The sequence below is a fragment of the Perissodus microlepis genome, chromosome 12 (genome assembly GCF_051167445.1).
Source record: "Perissodus microlepis isolate ML-2025 ecotype Zambia chromosome 12, ASM5116744v1, whole genome shotgun sequence".
NCBI lineage: Eukaryota > Metazoa > Chordata > Actinopteri > Cichliformes > Cichlidae > Perissodus > Perissodus microlepis.
In genome coordinates this window covers 18,341,681-18,366,428 of record NC_140472.1, presented here as the reverse complement: position 1 = coordinate 18,366,428, position 24,748 = coordinate 18,341,681, and the positions used below count along the sequence as shown (strand labels likewise).

The following is a 24,748-nucleotide window of genomic DNA, read 5'->3' as shown; positions in this document are numbered from 1 at the left end:
CTTGTTTTTATTCAGCAAACAGAAAACACAAGATAAATACAACACCAGCTGAGGAACAGCTGAAATAAGTCAAAACCTTCTGCACCTGAAATGGTAGAACCACAAATTTGAAAAGCAATACTGCCATAGCATGGGACGATGGGGATACTGTGGGGATATTGTTAAATAAATTGCATTACTAAGACTGATCAGTGTGTGGAATTAGATTAAAGAATAAGAAGTGGATTTGGGGGGGGGGTGTACATGAAGTTAAACTAATGTCAGTTTAGAAACCACTAACGTTACCAGCCAAGGCTTTATCTGCAGAGCTCAGAAAATCACTTCCTGAACACCAGGCTCTGCAGAGCTGCGTAAACACTAATAATATAACGAACATAAAAGTGTGTCTCCATAGTGAAGACATAACCCTGCTTGCTTAGAAAACTTAAACAAAAGCATAAAATCTTCAGTCCGAGAATTTCTTTGGCATTTTTGGTGAAATGAAAACACTGAAATTATTAACTGGCTGTCACTCTTCCAGAGGTGATGAGGTGTTTGTGTTGTATAATCCAACAGCCACTGCTGGCAGCGCTCTTGGACGCTGATTCCAAAGGTCAAACTATAATCTAGTGTCAGTTTTTAAGCATCACCACACCAACAACACTAACCTGGTAGTATTCACACAGTTTGAGCACACCTTGCTCTGTGGACGTCCCCCTGGTTCCACATAATAAACCCACGGGCTTTAGGACCTACAAGGTCTGCCCTGTGAGGACGGTCTTGTTTTTGTCCGTTACTTTCATGCATGTAATCATTGATTGTGCCTATTGTGACAGGCAGATTTACCATCTGTAGAGTCCCATGGGGCTGATAGGCCTACTGCTGTCTCCCTGCAGACTTTAAGGAATTCCCCTTTAATTTCCTGCAGAAGTTTAATCTCAGCCTGGTTTCAAATGTGATCCTGGTATAAAGAACCATACCTGACAGAGAAAGAGTTAAGAAGTTAGAAAAAGTCATAAATATTTTCTCATAATATGCAAAGTTATACAGTTTTCAGCTTTTTTTGTTTGTGTGTTTGTTTTTTTATTAATTGTATTTTCCATTATTCCATTACAGAATTGTGCATGCCGCAGTTTTTTGTGTGCGGGGGATTGTGCTTTTTTTATTTTTTTTTAGACTTGGTCTCCAGACAAGTGTAAGCGTTTGCCGCCTCCTGCTGCAGCCCCTGTCCTCCCTACCCGCCTCCCCGGGTCTTTTTCCCACTGCCGAGGGGAGCGGGACGCGGCCACAGCAGCGGGAAGCAAATTATCTACAAGTACTTCCCTAAAAAAAAAAAAAAAAAAAAAAAAAGTTCACACTCACATACACAGATACCACCACAAGCAGCCACTCACAACGTCTTAAGACCCGCACGAATGAGTTACTGGGAATGACCTCGCAGGAGGACAGGTGGAGCAAAATGGATCGTTGATGATTTCATTTTTATTTTTTTTATTTTTTTGTTTTCAGTTGGTTTTATTTTGCTCAGCTGGAATCAAAAATACTTTTAAACACTAACTGAACAGGTTTCAGGCCTGAACTTGTGTGTTTTGTTTTACTGAGACGCTCTTAGCGCACCTGTGTACCCCTGGACAAAAAAGTGCACAGGGGCTCGTCTGTTCAATAATCATTCAATGAGAAGACTGCGGTGTATGGATTGAGTATGGCCTGACTTTTGACGCAACAAACGTGTGTTTGACTACCGGATGTATTAAGGAGCGCACCACGAGCGCACAAAATCCACAGAAACAGAAAATAAACTCTCCACGTTGCTACTTAAGCACTTGCTGTTGGAAGTGTGAATGTTACAAGGGTTTACGAGAGACACTGCATTAACAACAGCTGTCAAACTCATGGGATCCTGCCCCCTGCACCAGTGGGAGCGCCGCTGAGGTCTCCACTGCGCATGTCAGAGCGCTGGACAGCTCCAGAGAGGGAAATTTAAAAACGGTTTTTAGAGAATCAAGTGCAATACAGTACAGCGGCTCAGCAGCGGCTCTCACATTCTTCAGTATCAACCAAAAACAGGTGATTCTTTTCCTGATTTCTCTCTTTCAGCAACACAGTCTTTGTCGGGTTGTTAGTTGTGTGAAGCCAGCTGTCATGTAAACGATTTTTAGCGTGTAACTGTAATTTCTATAGCTGGATTTATAATTAGCCACTCAAATCTAGACTGAAACTAACATTTGTACTGTGTACTTAGTAAAGCACACGGTACAAACGCACAGTGGGCTTTTTCTTTTAATTAAAAAAATATATAAATAACTTAATCTACATATTTTGACTCTGTAATCTAATTACTGAGAAACAGTAAACTGAGCTTCAGATGCATGCAGGTGACCAACGCTAATTTTATGCTTTCGTTTATTATTATATTAGCTGCTTATCAAACCTTTAATCAACCTTCAAAACATGGAGCAACTTTCTATTTTCTACAATTGCACGTGCTCATGTTCATTTACTTGTATTTTAAGCAATATTATCTATATTAAAAATGTTATTTCTGTATAGCTTGTTTATTGACACTTGAAGATTCACTAAATCACAACTAAAGTGCATGCTGTTTTTGTTTAGCGTATTTTACTGCAGAGATACTACATATCCCAGGAAATGATAGAAGGAGGAATAACTTCCAGGATGTCAGGAATAACTGAGAATGCTGGACATCATCCGTCTCCACAGGATTACAGGTAGGACAAAACCATTTTCAGCCATATTAGAACAAGAGTTTGCAAAATTTTAGCCTTAAATAATGTGTTATTTTTTTTCTTGTTATATAAAACACTATGAGAGTCCCTAATAGATCAAATCCATATTTTTCTGACTTTATGATTTTGAAATGGTTGTGCAGCAAACTTTGTAGTCCACTGTGTTTAATCTAATGGTAGATGGACAGCTCTTTTTGTGCATGGGGGGTTGCATGAAGAAGGAGAGAGGGACAAAATCCCAAAGAATAAATGATTTTCAGTCTGAATGGATCTGTCAGAAACCATCAGCTCTGTTTACACTCCCGCTGTCGGCACACGGAGAGCCTGAACCTCTTGGTTTGCCAGCTCAGGGGGAGATGGGGCGCTCTGGGTCACCAGTGTGCACAAGTGGCTCCCAATTAGAAAAGGAGGGATGGGGGAGGAAGGAAAGGAGGGGGGAGGCACAGTGTTGATGTTGAATTTCTGCAAAGACATGGATGATAGATGGAAACACCAGCTCAACATGTTTTGCATCAGCGAGCATTTTCTATGCTTGACTAGTGAGGAAAGAAGGGAAGTGGGAATGTCCTAAGTGTGTCATCTATTCTTTGTTTTTTATCAGTAGTTGTTTTATCAGTACAAAATTGCTGATGCATCTTTTGTTGCTTCTGAAATTGTACTTGAAGATTTGTTTTTCAGCCTTCAACAAAACAAACAAACAAAAGGGACAAAGAAAGGTTAACTAGCTTCAACCTTTGTGGATGTGGATGCAAGGTGTTTGACAACGTGCGCTGCTGATTCTTGGCCGTAATGATGTCACTCATTCAGATGGCCGACATAGAACCCTGACCTCAAACTACACTTGCAGCCCCCCCCCCTTTGGCCTGAGGCTCCGTTGATTTCCCCGATAAGGGCTGGGGGGTGATGGAGGGGGTTGGGGGGCTGTGGGGATAGAGGCTGGAAAGGGACAGGGAAGCAGATGGCATCCTATTTGTCCCTCTTATGTGAGGGCTGTCATTCCAACAGATTAATGCAAGGGTGGGTAAAGAAAAGAAATGACAGAGACAATCAAGGAAGGGTCTGGAGAAGACAATGGAGCCACGTGCCACTGGGCAGATTTGTCGTTTAGGACACAATAGGTGATCATTTTTCAATAGACAAGGCCAACTGTTGCAGGCAACATGTGCTGCTGTCCCATGTTTGAAACGATCTCTTGCGTTGTTTACTTATGATTCAGCCAATGGCTAAGGCGAGACCGTGGTCACCTGACACAGGGTTGATTTTTTTTATTAGGAGATTTGGTGTGTGTCAATGGAGGGATTGGGGGGGGGGGGGGGGGGGTTCCTGCACTGTCCACAGACACACAAAGTAACTGAATAGCATGTGTTGTCATAGCGACCCCAATTACTGAACCCTTGCACAGTAAGTGTGTGTGCAGAGAAGACTGGAGAGGATTCAAGAGGATTCCTCTCTTTTCTTTCCTTCTCTTCAGGGCTCGCCGTAATAAAAGACACAATAACTGAAAGTTGATTGATACTGGTAGTGCTCTGGGCAAACAGAAAGCCTGAATTAATCCAGTTTCTAAGTTTAAATGTATTAAATGATTGACTGAAAACTGTTCTTTGATGAAAAGTAATGTGTATGAAATGATTTTTTTGTTTGTTTGTTTGTTTGTTTGTTTTTTAAATTTGCATAGCAGAAGAATCCAGAATTAAAAGGCGAGAGGGAAACAAAGATCATTGCGCCACTCGAGTAAAACAACAAAACCAAAAAATCCACGACAATGTAAACAGATGATTTGCTCTGGATGAAAAGCGTATTTAACTCCCTCTTTGTTGATTAAAACTGTCACTGTTAAATAACACTTGTAGGTAATCTTCTTATGGTAAATCCTCAATGGTTAATACGCATTCACCGAGCAGCTTTCATCGCTGTGTACCCCACATTCAGACTCATTATAGAGGTTTTGTCTGAAGGACAGGATGTTGCATCGAGTGTTTAGATTTAAATTCCACTTGTGGTCTGTGTGTGTCTGGGCTGACAGCCGTGTTAACCCTGCAAACCTCCCCCTCTTCCCTCCCCTCCTGAAGGCTTCTGACCACGGACCCCTCCCAACTGAGGGAGGAGGACCTCCCTGGGGACCTGCAGTCTCTGTCATGGCTCACCTCTGTGGATGTGCCCCGGCTGCAGCAGATGGCTGATAGCAGAGGCCACAGCAATGGGCCCTCCCAGGGCAGCTTGCTGGAGCAACAGACAGGTAAGGTGACAGGGAGGGGACAGTGCAACATTCAAAATCTGATAAAACTCTCTGATTGGATAGATCAGGGCTACTGGATTCTTCTGGTTCGTTGTTTTCTTTGCAAAAGTTATAGAGGACCCCCTCAAAAGATCAAGGTTGCTTTGGTGCCACTGGGGATTGCCCATCTATAAATCTACAATCACAGAAATAGTTAATCTTAGAGATTACAATGTTTTGATACCTATGGTGATCAGATCTAAACTCTCAGTTTTTCCTCAGCCCTGTATAAACTTGTTGACTAAACAAGACCAGCCACTATGTCAAAGTAAAGTTATTGTTTTTTTCTGTAAAGGCCTATAAATGACATATGTAGCACTAAATTCTGTTTTAAAGCCCCCTGTTAGGCTCATATTCTGGAAACTGACTAGAGTAGTTTTGCATGGTTCATATTTCAGCTGATATCTGATTTAGACTTGATCTCTTCTTCAAGAGATCAAGTCCAGTTTTTCCTTATTGGCTGCCCCTCGCCTGGCTTCTACAAACAGAACCCAGTGCTTGTAAGCCCAGCCTCCTTCTCTACCATATAAGGATAAAATCCAATCAACTCCACACCAGGGTCCAGATTAAAGTAGCCTGAGGTCTTCATGTAAAACTTTGGTCTTTTTTTAAAAAAAAAAAACATCCACCAGAGAAAGGTTCACCAACTTCCTTTTATAATGTCAGTGTAAAGAAAAATCAGAGCTTTGCTTCTGAACACTTATCTTGATATGTGAGCTTCATATGTATGGTATAAATACTACTGAGCTTCATTTTACCATCACTGGTTACAGAAAATGTCTTCCAAATAATTCATGAGCACAGCATCTGCATGAAAAACAGGGAATTCTGACATCTGTTTGTCATTACAGCTCAGATGAACAACATGACTATGACCACAAGTCAGGGCTCCATGCTCCACCTCCAGAGTAATATGCAGCACAGCCCTCTGGGAATCAGTATCATCAACACCCACAGTGGAAATGTAAGTTTTCACGGGACAGTAAGAAAGTGTATTTTATGTTAGACAGTGCTTACTTTAATATAAAATGACCTGTCTCCATGTTTATTTCCCAGATGTCTCCGTTCTCAATGAATGGGCTGCCTTCTCCAGGATACCAGTGCCCTACCTCAGTCTACCAACCCACATCCCAGCAGGTGTACTCTTTAAGCCAAACTGGACAGCAGGTATTATACGTTAAGCTAATGAAAATACTTGTTTTTATGGTTAAAAAAATAAGTCATCAGGTCCTCAGTATTCACACCTCTCTCTCTCTCTCAGTGTACAACTGGTGGACTCTATAGCAATGTCTCATTCAACAACCAAAGTCTATTCACACAACCTCGCCTGGCTCCACAAGAACAGGAGCTGCAGCCGAAGTCTTTCCCCAAGCCAATCTACTCTTACAGGTCAGTGCTCAAAACCTTACTTAAAATAAAAATATTCACATCCAACTTCATATCAACTAAACATTTTGAGCTGTTGGCACAAAATTTATGACTTATGAATTGCAAAGTGTGCAAGTGTCCATATTCCTACCTCAGTTCGCTTGGAAATGTGTTTTTGTCCCCTCCCTCAGCTGTTTGATTGCCATGGCTCTGAAGAACAGCAAAACTGGCAGCCTCCCAGTCAGTGAGATCTATAGCTTTATGAAGGAACACTTCCCTTATTTCAAGGTACAGTACTCTGAATGTTAACAAATAAGGCTAAAACTAGAACTTGCCTGTAAATAAGAAGCGGCTCTACCTCTTTGCTTGCAGACTGCACCTGATGGATGGAAGAATTCAGTCAGACACAACCTCTCCTTAAACAAATGCTTCGAAAAGGTGGAGAACAAGACGAGCAGCTCATCCCGTAAGGGCTGCTTATGGGCATTGAACCCCGCCAAAATTGACAAGATGGAAGAAGAGATGCAGAAGTGGAAACGCAAGGACCTCCCAGCCATTCGGCGCAGCATGGCTAATCCTGGTCAGAAATGTATTTTGTTAAATGTAAAAAGGCCAAACAGTTAATGAGGCAACAGGTCTGTCACAAATCTGACCAGGCCACACTTTTGCTTGACCTGACAGCCTGTCTTTGTCCTTACAGATGAGCTGGACAAGCTGATCACAGATCGCCCAGAGAACTGCAGACGAAAGCCTTTAGAGCCAGGCATGACCCGGCTGAACAGCTGTCCAAATGCCCTCCCACTGCCAGTCCCAGCCCAAATGCAACCTCAACCTATAGTCACGCTGTCCCTGCCGTGTTTACCCATGCACCAGCACCACCAGCTTCAGGCCCAGCTTCAGGCTCAGGCTCGACTGGCCCCCATGTCCCCTGCCCCAGCCCAGACTCCCCCTCTCCACACAGTTCCCGACCTGTCCCACAGTCCGCTCACCCAACAGCCCAGCAAACCCCCTGATGATTTCTACAACATGCAAGGGGACGCTCACACAGAGGTGGACGCTCTGGACCCGAGCATCATGGACTTTGCCCTGCAAGGTAACAACTTCTTCTAAAATTAAGGCTTGGTATTTGTTTCCATGATAACTATGGTGTCATTACATGCTTACACCAACCTCTCCATCCATGTGCTCAGGTAATCTGTGGGAAGAAATGAAGGACGACAGCTTTAACCTGGATGCTTTAGGCACCTTCAGTAACTCGCCTCTCCGACTATCAGACTGTGACTTGGGAACAGCCAATCTCCCTCCCGTCTCCAGTGGCGCAAACCTGTCGCTGTCAGACGTGCAGGTGACGGGGCTCTACACCTCCTACGCTTCCCAAGAGGCCCTGTCTTCCCAGTACATGGGAGCACCATCTAACAGCAAGCCTATTGCCCTGCTCTGAACCAGCCAAACTGTTTCTAACAGATTCCACTGTCTGGATACTTTTAAAGGAGGCCTGAAATCAAAGCCTAAATGTTGGTTTCTTCTGTCCGACTGAAAGTATCAGAGCTGGAGAACCACCTGGAGTCCGCAGAAAAACTCACTGAGAAGTGAAAAAGAGACGACTGTAAGAAAGACAAAGCAAGACTGCAAGTATCTGGTTTTGCCAAGCAAAGACTGAAAGCCTGTATGAGAACATGAGTGTTAGTACACACCAGTTTTTCTACTGTTCACACTGCATTTTAAAGCCTTTCCATAAATGTAGCTCCCTTTCTCTTGCCTGTTGTATTGTGCTAGACATTTTTGCTGTGATGTTTTATTTATATTTATAAAAAGACAGCTGGAGAAAGTAATGACTCTATCAATGTTTTGCTGTATATATTTGAATGTTTCAAATTGCTATCACCACAGAAAAGCTTTCTGACTTCATTCCCAAATGTGAAGGTCTGCCAACACTTCCTGTTTATTCCAACACTTCCTGTTCACACATTATCATTTTACACATGGATTAACATTTCTGAAGGTCTGGTACATCTTACGTTCACTAACTTGATCATAATAAAAGTCAAATGGGTAAATAAAAGAAGCTTCTTCATATTTAAATACATCGATGATATTTATTAAAGTACAGCCTTTGGTAAAATACAAGTCATAGCAAAGATCGTTTATATACATTCAAATGAAACGTCACGGCTTGTGTTTCTGGTGTTTTAATCACAGGTAAGGCTTTTATGACCTTTTTGGCAATTACCATCTATTTTTCACAAAACCTGAGTTTTACAAATGAGGTGCTGAGTACACAGTGTCACACCATCGTTCATAATACTGTGCAAATCCACCCAAACATACCACAAACAGAATAGATGGACTGAAGTCAAACGTCAGGAGTAAAATCATAACCTGCTTGATAAAATAAGCTATTTTAATATTTAATATTCTTGATCGCAATAATAGTCAAACTTTTATTTATTGACTCAAAGTACAAGTAAGACAGAACTGACGGTTAACGGTGTTTTCTTTTGGTTTTATTTGAATAATTATCAAATTACTAACAGGCAGTTTAAAGCTTATTTTTAGACGGATTACATTCAAAAGTGAAAGCTCATTCCTGGTGTAATATCTTTAACAACGATAACTAGCACCGACATATTAAGTCTTCCATTTCATGAAGTCTGAATAACTTCAGGCTCATTAGACTGGAAATAGTCCAGTAAGGCAAATTCAACACTCAAACTTGTGCAGAAATACAGCAAAGTGAAATGTGCATCACAGTGATAGCCTGGGGGCTGGGAAACTGTGTTCCTGGACTGAGTGAGTGAGTGCATAAATGAACAATGTGAAAGACTAACATTTTCAAATGGGAAGGCACTCAGTAGAACAAAAGTTTAGGACACGCTCTCCTTGTGCATTTTTTTTTTTTTTTTAAAATACCTGAACTGTAATCTTAAACGCAAGATTCACTGAGTTTTGTTTTAGTTCATCCCGATAAGGCATCATAGGTTAACTATCGCTGGTGCTGTCCATAGTCACCAGTAGATGTGACAGCTTGGCCCTCTGAGACGGAGTGATGATGTGGCTCATTTGGATGATGCAGTCCATGGCTACGTCAGGGTTGGCCTGGACCAGACTAGACACAAGGGGAAGTTGTCTTTTAAACATGTTCTCACACTGATGACTACAAGAAATGACAATAAAGCTTGTCTAAGAGAGTTCAGGCTGTGTGACTAATACTAATGTGTAATAGTAGTGTATACAGTATGTATGTATGTAGTAGTGTACTAAACTATATTTGCATGTGGCTGGAGAAAATATTGTTTTCAGTGGCATCAATTATAATCAAGAAAGTCGGTTTGATCACCACCATCACTCCACAGGTATTAAATTACTTTGCCAAACCCAGAATGTAAGAGAGGCTTTCACAGAGTTTCCGGAAAAATACTGGGAACTGATTCAGTTTCCCTTAAAAATAATGCAACTCTGCAGGTAATTTTACTCAAACATGATCAAATGTGATAAGTCATTCTGACCAAAACACTTAATTATGTACACAGTCCAGCTCCTTTTATGAATTTATTGAGATGTAATAAACTAATGTTCTGTATGTGTCTCCATACCTGCAAATGTGTTTCAAAGTGTTTTCTCTTTTCAAGTATTTGATGTTCTCTCGAACAGCTGACCTGATGCCATCCTCTTGGGACAAATGCCTCTCAAGCCACTCAACTACTGCTTGATTATTATCCCAAAGGTAAGCCTGGAAAAGCATGAGAACATGTCTTTAAACCTATGAACAGTGATGCATGGAATATATAATGACTTGCTCGTGATCTGTGATCCACAGCCAAAAAAAAAAACTTTACTAGACATGACTCGGATGAGCAGTAAATAAGTCTCATAATTTCAGTTTGATGATTTAAAATCTTTGACAATTCAAAAATGTTAATGTAAATAAAGTAACCTACTCTCTAATACCTGCATTTTTCAAAAAAAACGAACAGAGCAAATTGAATTTTGTTCAGTAACTGCTGTTCTCACATACCTTCACTGTTCCCTCGGTTTCAACAAACCAGCGACGCAGCATGGACTGCATGTGCCCGTCGCTGAGATCCTTGTTGGCTTGTAGAATCTCACTCTTTACCACCTGCTCCAACAGGAGGCGACGTAGGCGCCAGTAGAAGAAGCTGCGAGCATTCTTCCAGTCCAAAATATCCTGTTAAGAGGATCAAAAGGGAGCAGTAGCATAAGTTTGAAAAGCTTGGATTCCATTGTAATTCCTGGTCTCTCACACACACACACACACACACACACACACACACACACACACACACACACACACACACACACACACACAGGCACGCACGCACGCACACACCTGATACCAAATTGTTCATGAAGTGCTGAAGTGCACACTCACATTAATGACCCCCTTCTCTTGCATCCGGCCTGGGGTGTCATGGAGATCAACAAACTGCACTGCCACCTGGTGGTAGATGGGCAACAGGAACTCCTCCCTCGCTTTGAGTTTTGCCTCCAACTCTTTGCACTCTTTGTCAGACAGGTCTGGGGAAGCTTTTAAACAGAAGAGCTCTGAGTCAGCTCTCTTTAACGTTGTAATGGAAAAAAAAAGTTCAAATATTTAGACTTGAGACAGAAAGAGGCTTTACCGAGTTGCTCAGCCAGACTAGCATAGACCGAATCCAGCCTTTTCATGGTTTTCAGGAGGTCTTTCCTTCTGTATTTGATCTCCACTGTACCCTCAGCCTCCAACACGCCCCCTCTGAATAGAAAAAGCATACCCAGAAGCATAAACGGCAAACTTACCCTCAAAATCCATCCATTTCTAAGATTTGAAGCGTTACTTTTCTTCATGTACCTGCTCTCTCTGTCAGCATAGAGCTCCATACACAGTGGGTTGATAGTAGGGTCTATCACCACCCAGGAACCCCCTCTCAGTTCAGCCTGTGGTGGGATGTACACCAGCACTGGTTGGCGGAAATCACGCAGAGCATCAACAATGTAGGCCCCAAACTTTAATATCTGGTCATACATGTCTGGAGAAAGGAAGACTTGATTAACACAACAGCGTTTGATAGTCCAGAATGCAAATATTTTCGCAGTTACACGGCTCTTTTTTAAATGAAATGCAATAATGAATACTGCATTAAAAGTGCAGAGCTTCAGCTGTGGTTTATCAGATCATAATGAGACATGAAATATAGTTAACATATTGCCCAGTATATCCACTATCCTTCCTCTGCACATGTCCAAACCATCTCAGCCTTGCTCTCTAACTGTGTCTCTAAATCAGTCAACCTGAGCTGTCCCTCTAATGTTCTCATTTCTAATCTTCACCATCTTGGTCTCTCTCAATGAAAGTCTGAATATTTCCAGCTAGGCCTCCTGCCTTTTTGTTAATGTCACCATCTCCAAACCCATCTATCCTTCCAGATGCACACCTCAACACTGTGTCACTGTCCTCATATATGTCCTGCACCACATGTATGACACACTTCTCTCTAAACTGTTAAGCTTTGCTGTAAATATAACTTTATTATGAGATCCATACTTTTAATTTAAAAGTGCCTAAACAATAAAAAATATCAGACTGTGCAAATGTCATGCTATCTGTTTGCAGAGTTTAGCATATTCATGGTGTACCCTTCATCCCCCCAGAGAAGCCCCTCCAGTTGGCAAACACTATGAGAGGCAGACGTTCACGGTTGAAGTCACAAATCGCCTGAGCCGTCTTAAAAGCTGAATCTGGAAACCACACCTGGCCCGCCTGCTGCAGGACCTAACATGAACACACAGACTATGGGGTTTAAATGCTCTTCAAATAAGAGTGATGGCTTTATATGTCTTTATTATACGGCAAAAATGCAAAGAGACATTCACTCACTTTAGATTCTGAATCCAAGTTGGCTGGATCTGCTGGCACAGTGAACTCAACCGTGCGAGTTTCAACAGCGATGACGCCGAGGGGGATTCCTCCTAACCTGTGTTCATTCAATTTGTGGTTAAGGTCTAGTTGCAATTTAGCATACATATAAAGTACGTTTCAAGTGCGCAGATTTACCGTGCTCTCCCAACCACCACTGTTTGAGCCCAAGAACTCAGGATCTCCATGAAAGAGCCATGGTCAAAGAATCCACTCTGCCAGGCACCTCTCACCACTAACAACACAAATGAAAAAAGGAAATAGTTTCATCTACTACTGACATAAAGAAGTTTTAGAGTGTAGATCTTGCAGCTTACGCGGGTGAGGTCTGCCAGCTAGCATCCAGCGGGGATCATACGGTGCTTTAGTGGGAGTAAATTCTATCTCCCTGTCCACTGGATCTGTAGTTGCTATAATGGGCACAGGTGAGTGTTTGTCCTGTGAAGACAGAAGAACTATATGAGATGGTCTGAAGGACTGCCTGAGTTATTGTATGATTATATTTAGACCACAAAATGTGTGAAATTCACTCAGTCAGCAGAACCTTTGGCATGTAAGAGAGCCACTGCAGGATAGTAAAGACACCCTCAAAGTCATCTGGCACACTGGTGTGTGTGACTCCATTATTGTACATGATCTGAACTCCGCCAAGCTGGTTGTTGGAAGTATACACCTCTCTGCCCAAAACCTGGAGAGAAACAGGAACTGACACTTTTTTTTTTCTCTTCTTGGGGACAGATGGACAGACAGCACACCATGCATGAGCCCATTGGTCCTTTAGCTGGATGAGCGAAAAACTGATTAGACTTACTAACCTTGTTTAGAGCACCTGACCCCGTCAGGATAATGTGAGAGTTCTCTACTTGAATCACTCGCTGCCCCAAACGGACCAGATAGGCTCCAATTCCAATAGCACGACATGTCACCTGCAAGAGCACCAACAGGCTTACATGAAAATCTCAGGGACTCTGGCATGCTGCTGCTTAAAATCAGATCCATGTTCTCACCAGACTGATTGTAACAATCTCTTCATAGGCCCGAGAAGATTCTCCAGCAATGGTGCCTGAGCCTCGCAGATTCTCAACACCAAGACCATCGTCCTTCCCAATAATGTCAGTGATGATGTACCTAAAACAGGTGAAAAATCTCTATCATTCAAATCAGTTCAGATTAGTTAGATTTCAGTTAAATATTTTAGATTTCAATGAACAAGCCTTTTATTCCCACTCTTGCCTGTTATTAACAAACTGTAGTTTGTGATTTGTCTTGCTTGTCGTTTGTCTCTCTATGCTCGTTGAATATTTCTTTAATAAAACTGTAATGTTGTAACGTCTTTACCTTAAAATGTAGGTGCAAGAAAAAAAATAAGGAGCCACAACATAAGAAATGAATATGTAAAATACTTTACAAGCATCCAAAAAGTAAAGGATGTCAAATACTTTGCAACTTCCTTTGAGCACAGATCGTACCTGGACTCTCCACCTTCTTCTACATGCTGACAGTGAACAGAATTGGTGGCGCTGATACGGGTGTAGTCCTGAGGTGTCAGATAAAGGTATTGGAAACCCTGCAGGAAGAAAAACAACAACAACAACAACAACCCACTATAAATGTAAAATAAGAGCTGCAATAATCAGTGGTTATTTCATCTGCTTTCACAAAGTGAACACGTGTAGAGACCTTGTAGGGGTCAGCGGGGTCAATCCAGGCCACATGGAACATGTGTTTGACTTCTTCAGCGAGGCCAATGCGCGCCCCACTGTTGGCTGCAAGGTAAATTCGGGGGATGCCTTCTGCGCGAGCCAGCTCTGAGGCTCTGACGAACAGCTCGTCCTCTTGAGGGCCGAATGAGCCAATCATGTGAGTGATGTCATTACAGATGACAATAATGTCTCGGCCCTCTGGGTACTCCGGAGTTTTCATTTTCATCCTGAAAGCAACCATTCCCACCTGGAGGAGAATCATTATAATCGGTAAAAGCATCACTAAAGAAACATCCTTTGACGAAAATGATCTTTAAAACCAAACAAACAAAACAAAACAAAAAAATCCTACATCGTTGTCTCCAGGCAGGCGGTTCATCTGCGCCAGTCGGCCTTGAGGGTCCAGGACGAGCTCAGTGCACATCAGCACATCCTTTGGGCATTTGTCCCCTGGACCCCAAAGCTTCAATAACGCCTACGAGAAGAGTTTCGCAGTGAGCTTAGACAACATCAGAAAATCAAAGACTGAAATAAGTAAATCAGTGAGCTAACAGTACCTGTCTGAACATCTCAGGGAAATCATAGACATATGTAGTACCCAGAGTTTGAGCCTGGAAGCGTTTGGCCTGCAGCAGGTCTTTTGTCACATAGGGGGTGTTGATTAACATCCCGTGCAAGGGGCCCTGCTTATCCCCATATGACTGAAACATGATCTGAGAAGGGAAAATTGGCAAGTTGATTTTTTACATTTGTATGACCGTGAAAAATAAAATATGAACGCCTGGTGGTTTAAAAAAAAAAAAAGAAAGAAAGAAAGCTAAACACACTGTCCTCACCTGTCCAGAACTTCGGTCAGTGACTTCTTTATACAAGCTGATATCCAAATAATAGCCAGATTCATTAGTAAGGAACAGGCGGATGGGAATGGCATTCCCAGTCGGTGTAAGGCGGATGTTGATCTTCAGCTCTGCCTGAAGGACGCGCAGCTTCCAAAGGCGACTGCCATATCGCATCACCATGGAGCGGACAGACTCCTCGATCTGATAAATCAAAGATCAGGACAAGCAAGCATGTTACATGTGAAGTCTGAAGGCTTTACAGGTCACAGTTTAGGTATCGAATCTGTGAATGTGGACTACTCTGCCTCCTGACATCTGACCCACACTAAACTCATGGACTGGACATACACACACCACAACCACCTACACACACAATGGACAACTGTACCCTCAAACACACAATAATAACATGGACTGAACCACCAGCACTTTATATAGCCTCTGTAGAAATTATCCACATATCTCACTTATCTTAACTGCACTACTGTATAGTTCTGTGTAAATAATAATTCTGTACATACGATAATTTTTAATCCTACAACTGTTTATAACTTGCATAGTTCACATTTCTGTATAGTTTTTTTTATTTCATATTTATATCCTGTTCATAGCCTGTACATAGCTTGTACTCACTACAGCCTGTACATACTTATAGTTATAGAATATTCACAACATACTTCATACTGTGTACATTATAACATACCATAATAGACCCATTTCTGTAATATACTTACATATCTATATTATTGTTAATATATATTGTAATATATCTATATCACTAAAGCACTTCTGGATGGATGCAAACTGCATTTCGTTGCCCTGTACCTGTGCATGTGCAATGACAATAAAGTTGAATTCTATTCTATTCTATTCTATTCTACTGATACAACAAAATATTAGTAACAAACAAGTAGTAAAATATTAAAAGCAATAAAACATTTATGAAAGAGAGAATCATACCTGAAAGACTGATAAAACACTAATATTATGTGGTGTATATTAAAAAAAAAAAAGTCATAGCACAATTTATTCACCAAAATAAAATATACTATAATCTCGAGAACTTTATGCATATTTTTGTCTTAATAACTTATTGTGAAGATATACTGCAATAGAGATTGCAGAACACTGACTTTAGATAGGTCCATGATTACAGTGGGGACGAAGTTGAGGAAGATGTGATTGCAGTCTGTGCGAACACTGGTGTTACTGAAGGCCACCTCCAACTCATCCATGGCTTCCAACAGCAGACGTTCTCCCTCATTTTGGAGGTATTCAAATGAAGCTTCCTGGTTATTAATAAACATGTAGTGGCTTTAAGTTCTTTGAGTGCAAAAATCTTTTTCAAACAGCAAAATAACACATGCTACAAGCACATTTCTCATCTTGTTGGATATATAAAACAAAAGTCAAAATTTGTTCTGTTTACTCACCTTTGTAATGAGATCTGAGTGGCGGATAATTGCTCGGATGAAGAAGCGGTAGTCCGTAACTTCAGCACCCTCCTGAACACGAGCAGCTCCCAGGTAGAGGTGCATCTTGTGGTTGGCGCAGGGAACAGCTGTCAGGTCAAAGTTCCTCATTCGGTTGAGCTCCAGCTGAAAGGCCAAAGCTGGCTCCAGATTCCGGTAAATACGATCTTCCTGAAACTGAAGGGAAGCACAGATTCAGTCATCGTTTCCTTAGAAATGACATGTCAGCTCTGTAAATGCAGGTTGTTTAAAAACACTTACCCCGTCTCTAGCTCTGAATGTGAAGAACTTGGGGAATTCTCTCTGTTTAAATGAAAATTTAAAACAATAATTAGACGGCAGCCTTTCAAAGTAAAAGTAGCCTGCAAGGACTTTCCAAATGGAAAATGAAATAAAAATGGAAAAACACAAACAATAGGATTTAGTCAAGGTAAGTACCCCCCCAAATCTTGATTTTATGAAAAGTGATATGTGAATGAAATTAAAGCCATCTATGATCATGATGCACTGCACATAAGATACACAATTACCTTCTGTACAATCAGAAAGGTGATTCTCCTTATTCCATACTCGAAGAGAATAGCTTTCTGTAAAAAAATAAATAAAATAAAAAGTCAAAATCACTAAAAATTAAAAAAAGGAAAACTGTGATCTGCTATTTAAAAGAAGAATGCTTTATTTTAGATTTGGTTGGTAACCTTTGACTGTCCAAAGGCAGTAAAGGCTCGGACCAAGGCATCGTCATCTTCTGTGTCTGCTGTTTTTATGGACACATTAATGATGTGGATTGGGTTCTCCCTGGCACTCTGCAGGAGATAAAAGAGAAATCAGAGCGTGCACATATAGATTAAAACAGTCTAATTATTGTTAAGCCCCGTCCTCCTTATACAGTCACAGCCGCTCACCTTGAAGTGCTCCTCATCGTAGAAGCTGGAGCAGGACTCAGAGAAAGGAGTATTCTCCATAAGTGGCTCGGCAAAACTGGAAAGAACTTCATCAAAATTCCTGCAAAACCAAAAGAAAGACATTAACATTTGATTAATTTCACTTTGAGATAATTCATCAAATTTAAAATTAAAAAAAAAAAAAAAAAAAAAAAAAAAAAAAAAAAGACCTTTTGAAGTCATCAAAACACTGAAAAGCCACCATGGCCCCCATTCGCTGGCATGGTGGAGACAAGGCTCCATCCAGGAGGAGCTCACTGCCCTGCCTTCTCAATTTAAACTGGCCTGATCCACTGACTGGCACAGGAACCCTAAAAAAAAAAAAAAAAAATACATTTAAAAATAAGTCAAAACCACTGGACAATGAGGTGAGACATGTTCTTCAATAAAACTAACGAACAAGATGCCCAAAAATTCATAAAGAGAGCAATTAAAGCAAGAGTGGATAACACGTCTTGTCTATTTAAAAACAAATTACAGAGTGTCACCACCATCAGATCATATTGGAATAGCATACAGGTGATAGCAGAGGCAGCTTAAAGGATTTTTTTAAGGTTACAAGTCCTAAGCATAAAGTTCTCAGTCAAGTCCAGTAAGGGTGGGTAACAGGTTATATATACACAACTGACAGAACCTGTTAGTATCAGATTTTGTACAGTGATGAAGTCTTAAACTGCCACTCATTTCTTCATATTTTGCTGAAACGTGCAAACATACGTGGAAAAACAGTATATAAGGCAAAAACTGCATCTGCACAATTCTGACAAGCTTGAAAGTAAAGGTGAGACCACCTTTATTCATCAACACTGTCTGAACTCTCTCAAGCAACTTTCTTCTAATATCTTTATGTAGTCTACAGGAATAGTTCTCCAGGCTTCTTAAAGGACATTCAAAGCTCTTCTTTGGATGTTGGCTGCCTTTTGTTCTGTTCTCTGTGAAGATGACCCCGCATTGCTTCAATTATGTTGAGGTCTGGGTTCCTGGGAGGCCAATCCGTTACTGATAGTGCTCCACTGTGGGGGTTTTTAATCCAGGTCTGCTTTTACTGCACTGACAGTGTGTTTGGGATCCTTGTCATGCAAGTAGGACTATTTTGACAAGATTCCAAACACCACTGATGGAAATATAGCCCTAAATCACAACTGCGCCTCCACCCACAGAGGGCTGTATACACTCACTGTTCCTCGCTCCTGACTTCCTCTGTACACATTGATGATGATTTGAAGCAAAAATGTCAAATATGGGTTCATCACTCAAAAAAAAAAAAAAAAAAAAGATCTGTTGCTGCTGATATTCAGTCCAGTTCTCGTGTAATTTAGCGAACATCAGCCTTTTCTCCCTGTTCCCCTTTCCTAAGAATGTATCCTTTACAGTCAGTCTTTGACAGACTTGGGTGGATTTTTTTTTCCTGACAAAGACTTAACCAGCTGTAGGGTTTTTGTTTGTTATTTTAAGGCCTGAAACTTCTTTTTCCAGTTTCCTCTTTTCTTTTTAAGGACACACTGAATAGCATGGCAAGATATGCCAAGTTTTCAGCTAATAGCTCCTTTGGCAATCACCTTTGAAAATAATCAGATATTAGGATTGAACTGAAAATAAGTGAAAAAGCCGCCAATTTCAAAGAAAAACTTTGAAAGTCCTCCAGAAAGCCAGAATAACTGTTGACCAAGACCACTTTGGAAAAGAAAAAAAAAGCACAATAAAATGAAGTCTGGCTCCTTGGAAACAAAATATGACAAAACAAGGGGTGGCTCAAGACTTTTGCACAATACTCGGTCATTTAAATTATGGAATATAATGTTTTACTGCCTGAATTTTATTATGTGCCTATGTGCATGCACCTTTGTCTTCTGCTTACGTGGCCCGATTATCTGCTGTCTGGCTGATTAGCTAAGTAATGTATTTTTATCTCGGCGTATAGGGAGGATCGCCAAGTCAAGTCATCAGCTAAAGTCCAAGTGATGTCAGTAGATGCATGACTCAAGTCCGGCTCAGTTCAAAGCTGATTCCCCCATCAGGAAGTGAGCTGAAAGGGATTATGAGCTGTTGTAATCCAGAGCAACTGTTACTATATCGGGTTTTAGATTTGCAAATTAAAAGTTGGAGAATGCAGGCTGGCCATTAGGTAACAACTAATGTAATTTCAGGCCTGAGGTTTTTAAGAGGAACATGAAAAAAAAAGCTGAAAATGTGCCTCTTAAAAAGCCCAGCTATGCTTTACATGTTGAAAGAAGCAGAAAAAAAATCAGCTGGCCCAGTTCAGCATAAAAGTGAATTTAAAAGGACAAATCAGTCCTTAAGCAAATGTATCTGGGCAGAAGGAAAAAGCAACATGATGCATCCAGCATGCATTTCTGTGAGACAAACAGACGATACGGTGGTTTGGTTGTTTGGGAGGAGCTTTACTCTACCTGTTCAGAGTAGGGCTGCTCCCTCTGAAATAAGATGATTAACAGGTGAATATTAGCAGTGCATGATCAAACTGTATGTCTACTACGTCTGGTAATATGATTAGACTGAAGCAATTTTAAAGAGACTAAGCACATTCACATCAAAGTCAAGTATGGCAAAACTGCATTCAGGGTTAGCCATATGTTACTTCACAGCACCAGGGTGGCACTGCACCTGTACCCCATGGGGACAGGTGAACATTTCTTTTCTGGATTACCGGTAATCGATCAGGCCACCATTGTACAGAGGACACCTAAATGATGTTTTTAAGGCCTGGATTTCATATGAAAAGTCTCTTTAAAGAATCCCCATCAATACAACTGAACGATCTCCACAGAGAAAGAGAAAGCTTACAGCCTCGGATGCTACAAAGAGGAAATATGTGGTCAAATTTGGAGGTGGTAGTGACTCATTCGTGACTCAGAAATTAGAGAATATCATTTGATTCGTCCGTGGCTCGGTGTGAAGTAAAAGTGTCACCTGTTTGGATGTGATGATGGCAACATAAACTGAAAGTCTACAGCGCATGTTCCATCCTGCAGCTGGTGATGCTGGATGCTGTTTAGCTCATAGGCGATGTAACCTCTGCGGACGTACACCTGAAAGTCAAGACAGAACAACAGAATGACCATTTAATAAAAACGCATAAGACAGAACATGTCTGTGTGAATGCACTAACCATACCTCCAAAGCAGCCATGCATACAACTTGATTGGAGTGATAGAAGAAGTTGGGCAAAACGTCAAAAATTGAGGTTTCAGAGAGAATGAGTTTCTGTGGCAAATAAAAAAATATATTTATTATTCACGGTATAAATGTGCTGCTCTAAAGTGATGTAACAAAAACATTTTTTTAAAATACAAAACACAAAGCCAACCTTCAAATTCTCTGGACAGAACTGGTGACCATACATATCAATGGCTGACAGGAAGATGGACTCCACCTGGTTGTGTCTCAGTTCATATGATGGTAAATGAGAAGCAATCAGGACCTATGAGATATTTGCAAATACTATAACAACATAGTCAAATAAAATAACTTGAAAGCAGATGCATGATTATTCAAACTTCAACAAAACATATGCAGTTAGATCTGTAATTTGTTGGACAAAGACAGAATCATGTAGCTTTGCTTCTGTCAATCACCACAGTGGATTTCAAATCAAAAAAATCTTGACACGATCGAAGTGACGACTTTCATCTTTAATTCTATGGGTTTACTACTAATTATAGTAGTTTTTAATGCACAGTCCACCATTTTCAGAGGCTCAAAATAACTGGACAAACTAACATAATTTTATATATAAGAACTGTTTTTAATCCTTGGATGAAAATCCTTAGAAGTCAGTGGCTGCCTGAAAGTCTAGAACTCATGAACATCACAAAAGGCTTTGCTTCCTCCCTTAAAATGCTCTGCCAGGCTTATACCACAGACACCTTCAGCTTAATAACTGAAAAGCTGCTTTGTTGGGTTGAGATCAGGTGACAGACTTGGTCAATGAAAGATTTCTGGGGGGGGAAAGGAAAACAAAACTTTTTTCTTCTTCGGAAGAATATCCCATTTATTTGCCTTTGACAAACTCTTGGGTTGTGTTTGCAGTACGCTTTGGATCATTACCAGTTTGCAGAGAGTACAGGCCTGTACACTTCAGAATTCATCCTGCGTGTCTATCAGCAGTCACATCATCAATAAACACTAGATACCCAGTTCTACTGGAAGCCATACATGCCCATGCCATAGCTTTGTCTCCACCATGTTTACAGATAATGCTTTGGATCCTCCTCCATATTTTTCCTTTTCCCATCAGTCTGGTACAAGTTCATTCTGGTTTCATCTGTTCAAAGAATTTTCTGCCACAAAGGTGCAGCATCCGTCAGATCTTTTCTGGCCAATTCCAATCTGGCCTCCGTGTTCCTGAGTGTAACCAGCGGTTTGCACCTTGTTGTTCTTGAGGGTTTTTTTGAGGCATTATTTTCTTAACCACAAAAAAATTCTGTCACCATCCAATTTATTTGTCTCCTGTGGTCTTTCAGGCCTTTTGGTGTTGCTGGGCTGGTCAGTGCAGACCTTCTTTTTAAGAATGAGACAGAATGTTGATTTGGACATTCCTACAGTTTTTGCTTCTCTCTCTCTAAAAGGTTTACTATATTAAAAATAAATAGCAAAACTCAATGCAAGCTCTCTTACCTGTCTAGCTCTCAAGGCTACCTTTGAGTTCTCCATCTTGCTAAGCTGTGTGAGTTCATTCAAAATAGCCATGAGCTCATCTGCCAGAGTGGGATCCCGTCCACACAACTGATCCTATACAAAGTTAAAGACAAACCTTCATCACTGTCCGTCCACGTGACTTTGTGTAGGATGAACGGTTATCAGGTTTGCGTCAGTGAAAAACGATGAGAGCCTTACAATGAGTATTGTGACCAGGACGTTCTTCTTGGATACTTGAGCATGAGAGAAGATATAGTCGAGCACAGGACTCATGTCAGGTTTGTGCTTCTCTCTCAGGTTGATGACACACTTATCATAGTGAGCTGTTAAGGACCAAAAAAAAAAAAGCGTTTCCATCATAACGGAGCTGCAATTGCAATAAAGAAGAGGTGACATAAAACCTGAAGGGGTGCTGATGTTACCTTGCTGAAACTGCATCTCTACCTGCAGGTAGCGCTTCAACAGATCAAGAACCACAGATTTCATGTAGCCACGGATTCCACTCCGATATCTGAACAGAAAAAATTCAGATGTGTCAACAATTACAACGGTAACATAATTCAAAGATATTACTGCTACTACCACCACTACACAATATGCATCTGACCAAATGGGGAAAAAAAAAAAGACCTCTGCACCAGCTGTACAATGCTCTGAGTGTTCATGAAGAAAACCTCTCGGTCAGCTTTCCTCTGCAAGGTTGCTGCATGGCTGTCTAAAATGTTTGCAATCTGGAATCAGATAAGCCAAACGTCATCTTATCACACTGGTAAAAGCGATTTATTTAAAAAGCTCACAAGCAGCCTTTGCATAGCATTTTACCCTTTGACTGGGGAACTGGCAGAGGACGGAGGTGATGTTGCTCGCGTACTGAGCCATGACTTTGCGGATATCTTTCTCAACAGTAGGTGGAATACGGCCAGCCACGCTGGTCATGATCTCTTGAAGTTCCAAAAGCGGCAGTGAGGGGTCCCTTAGAGTCTTCATCAGGGTAGCAACCCACTCTTTCAGCTGTAGGTTTACATGCAAACATGCTCGTATACGTCAATAAAACGCTTTTGTGTCTTGTAATGAGAAATCTGCAGTGGCAGAAGGGCTGATATATACCTTGGTGCTAAAGTAGGGTTCTTCAAGGCAGTACCCATCCATGACATTAACCAGGTTTTCAAGAACACTGTGGAACACCTGGTGAAGCTTTTCCCCAGCCATGGGAAGTGGCTGCTGAGGCGGTAGCACCGCTGTGTTGAGTTCCACCTGTGAAGGAAGAGGAAAGAAAATGAGAGCAAGTTTTGACAGCAATTTCAATAACAGGAAGAACTTACACTGAAGTAAAAGAAAATAAAATGAATAGATACAGACCAAATATGTAAACAGGACACCAAAGTATTGCTAGAATTTTTTGCAAAAAATTCGAAATGAAGATTTTGATGTGCTCTGGAATAACCCACCCTGTGTATACTGCTGGGATCATCCAGATCCATACGTGCCACCACACAGCCAGGCTCCAGAACCGCTCCCGGTCGCTTGACAAAGTGGATACAGCCAGACTGCTGCGCAGTCAACGTCATCACCATCTTCATCACCTGAATAATAAGGACAAGTAAGCAAAACGAACCGGCACAAATGGCATAAGTCACAAAATCCTATCCACCGTATATTCTGTTACCTCAATCTCTGCATAAGTTTCCCCTGCAAAAATATGATCTCCATCCTCAACGATGTATTGCAGCAGTTTGCCAGCAGAGGGCGAGCGTAGGACCGTGGGGTCATTCTCCTTCTCAAAAACACAGGTCTTGTTGCCAACGGTGATGCGAAACCTGAAAGGTTAAAATAGTACCGGTAATGAGTAATCAGTTAAACCAGAAGTAAATAACCAAACTGAAAAAACCCCAAAAAACCCCGCAGTGGTAGCCTTGCCTGTCCACTTCTTCCTTCATGTAGGTTATATGGCTGCTGCCATTGTAGCACAGCAGGAGGCCGCCATCGTTCAAACGGTGGACGTCTATTTCGATGTGCGAGCCATTCATAATAACGACATATGTTGTTGGGGACTGGCGAGCCACCTGCAGGAAACAGCAGTGATAATCTATTCATTAAAAAAAGGTAAGAGGCTGAATTTTTAAAAAAAACAAAAAACAAAAAACTGGAAAGGAACAAAACAGATACCTTCAGACAGAATTTGACTCCTTCATATATTAGGTCCACATTGACAGAGTTGAGCAGACTGTTTGCAGGCAGTACCTGACCTCTACAGATGCAGCAGATAATGTTTATAAGACTCAATTGCATAAAGACACGGGAAGAGCGCTGCAGTGAAACATTAACGACAAGTGCCTACTGACCTTTCCAGGGAATGTAGATAGTCAGACATGCTCTTTCTGAAGATAGCATCTGCAACAAGCAAAGCCCCACAGACAACACCAAGCAGGGTATTTGGTCTCTCTGCCTGCAGAAAGAACACGTGGCTTTGTGAATTAAAGGAATTATACACAAGTTTAATGGTCCATATCCGTCTTCAGTCTCTTACCTGCACTTTCTCTGCAATGAGATGATCCAGCCATCCGGTATCAATGTCATTGTTTCTGAAGCTTTCGGTTTCAAGTAATTTAATGAGGTATTCGACCGTCGTCCGAAAGTCACCTCTGATGGACAGCTCTTTCATAGCCACCACCATGTTTCTGGAAAATACAGAAAACCCAAATACACACACTAACAATCTAACTCCAATTAAGGCTGACAAATTTAAGACAACTGTACTGCTGGCAAAAGCATGCTGCATCTTCTAACAGAGTACCGCTTTATCTGGAATCAGGTAAAGCGGTACTCTTTGCCGCACAGCCTACAAGTA

At 41.3% G+C, this 24,748-nt stretch overlaps 2 protein-coding genes across 5 annotated transcripts in view; one reads left to right on the top strand and one right to left on the bottom strand.

The window, feature by feature from the left end:
- The first annotated feature begins 1,856 nt into the window (after positions 1-1,856).
- On the top strand, positions 1,857-8,417 carry foxn4 (forkhead box N4). The gene is made up of 10 exons (XM_084945367.1): positions 1,857-2,046; positions 2,593-2,708; positions 4,796-4,962; positions 5,853-5,965; positions 6,058-6,168; positions 6,263-6,390; positions 6,561-6,657; positions 6,742-6,949; positions 7,070-7,462; positions 7,560-8,417. The coding sequence occupies exons 2-10, from the start codon at positions 2,629-2,631 to the stop codon at positions 7,808-7,810; spliced, it is 1,548 nt and encodes a 515-aa protein (XP_084801493.1). The 5' UTR covers positions 1,857-2,046; positions 2,593-2,628; the 3' UTR covers positions 7,811-8,417.
- A 28-nt stretch (positions 8,418-8,445) lies between these two features.
- Positions 8,446-24,748, bottom strand: part of acacb (acetyl-CoA carboxylase beta) — a 28,193-nt gene continuing 11,890 nt past the window's right edge. For 3 of the 4 annotated variants that reach the window (XM_084945363.1, XM_084945365.1, XM_084945366.1), the window contains 41 exons: positions 24,428-24,578; positions 24,243-24,346; positions 24,067-24,148; positions 23,818-23,963; positions 23,567-23,717; positions 23,349-23,483; positions 23,008-23,154; positions 22,723-22,911; positions 22,531-22,631; positions 22,323-22,411; positions 22,099-22,223; positions 21,880-21,993; positions 20,570-20,683; positions 20,377-20,466; positions 20,173-20,291; positions 19,653-19,676; positions 17,412-17,552; positions 17,203-17,302; positions 16,996-17,103; positions 16,828-16,884; positions 16,559-16,600; positions 16,259-16,474; positions 15,959-16,114; positions 14,823-15,026; positions 14,544-14,699; positions 14,339-14,461; positions 13,964-14,233; positions 13,753-13,850; positions 13,291-13,411; positions 13,099-13,209; positions 12,828-12,971; positions 12,601-12,721; positions 12,422-12,518; positions 12,245-12,341; positions 12,004-12,139; positions 11,219-11,396; positions 11,010-11,122; positions 10,760-10,914; positions 10,385-10,555; positions 9,963-10,099; positions 8,446-9,475 (listed from right to left, as the gene is read on the bottom strand). In XM_084945363.1, coding sequence (XP_084801489.1) covers positions 9,349-9,475; positions 9,963-10,099; positions 10,385-10,555; positions 10,760-10,914; positions 11,010-11,122; positions 11,219-11,396; positions 12,004-12,139; positions 12,245-12,341; positions 12,422-12,518; positions 12,601-12,721; positions 12,828-12,971; positions 13,099-13,209; positions 13,291-13,411; positions 13,753-13,850; positions 13,964-14,233; positions 14,339-14,461; positions 14,544-14,699; positions 14,823-15,026; positions 15,959-16,114; positions 16,259-16,474; positions 16,559-16,600; positions 16,828-16,884; positions 16,996-17,103; positions 17,203-17,302; positions 17,412-17,552; positions 19,653-19,676; positions 20,173-20,291; positions 20,377-20,466; positions 20,570-20,683; positions 21,880-21,993; positions 22,099-22,223; positions 22,323-22,411; positions 22,531-22,631; positions 22,723-22,911; positions 23,008-23,154; positions 23,349-23,483; positions 23,567-23,717; positions 23,818-23,963; positions 24,067-24,148; positions 24,243-24,346; positions 24,428-24,578 — 5,260 coding nt within the window. In that variant the 3' untranslated portion in view covers positions 8,446-9,348. The remainder of the gene's footprint in view (positions 9,476-9,962; positions 10,100-10,384; positions 10,556-10,759; positions 10,915-11,009; positions 11,123-11,218; positions 11,397-12,003; positions 12,140-12,244; positions 12,342-12,421; positions 12,519-12,600; positions 12,722-12,827; positions 12,972-13,098; positions 13,210-13,290; positions 13,412-13,752; positions 13,851-13,963; positions 14,234-14,338; positions 14,462-14,543; positions 14,700-14,822; positions 15,027-15,958; positions 16,115-16,258; positions 16,475-16,558; positions 16,601-16,827; positions 16,885-16,995; positions 17,104-17,202; positions 17,303-17,411; positions 17,553-19,652; positions 19,677-20,172; positions 20,292-20,376; positions 20,467-20,569; positions 20,684-21,879; positions 21,994-22,098; positions 22,224-22,322; positions 22,412-22,530; positions 22,632-22,722; positions 22,912-23,007; positions 23,155-23,348; positions 23,484-23,566; positions 23,718-23,817; positions 23,964-24,066; positions 24,149-24,242; positions 24,347-24,427; positions 24,579-24,748) is intronic. The other variant, XM_084945364.1, reaches the window with a different exon arrangement.

Bases quoted from the DNA above. Each gene is read 5' to 3' on its own strand.
- foxn4 (XM_084945367.1), top strand. From the start codon at position 2,629: ATGATAGAAGGAGGAATAACTTCCAGGATGTCAGGAATAACTGAGAAT. The intron at 2,709-4,795 runs GTAGGACAAAAC...CCCCTCCTGAAG, and splicing joins CCGTCTCCACAGGATTACAG to GCTTCTGACCACGGACCCCT. The intron at 4,963-5,852 runs GTAAGGTGACAG...TTGTCATTACAG, and splicing joins CTTGCTGGAGCAACAGACAG to CTCAGATGAACAACATGACT.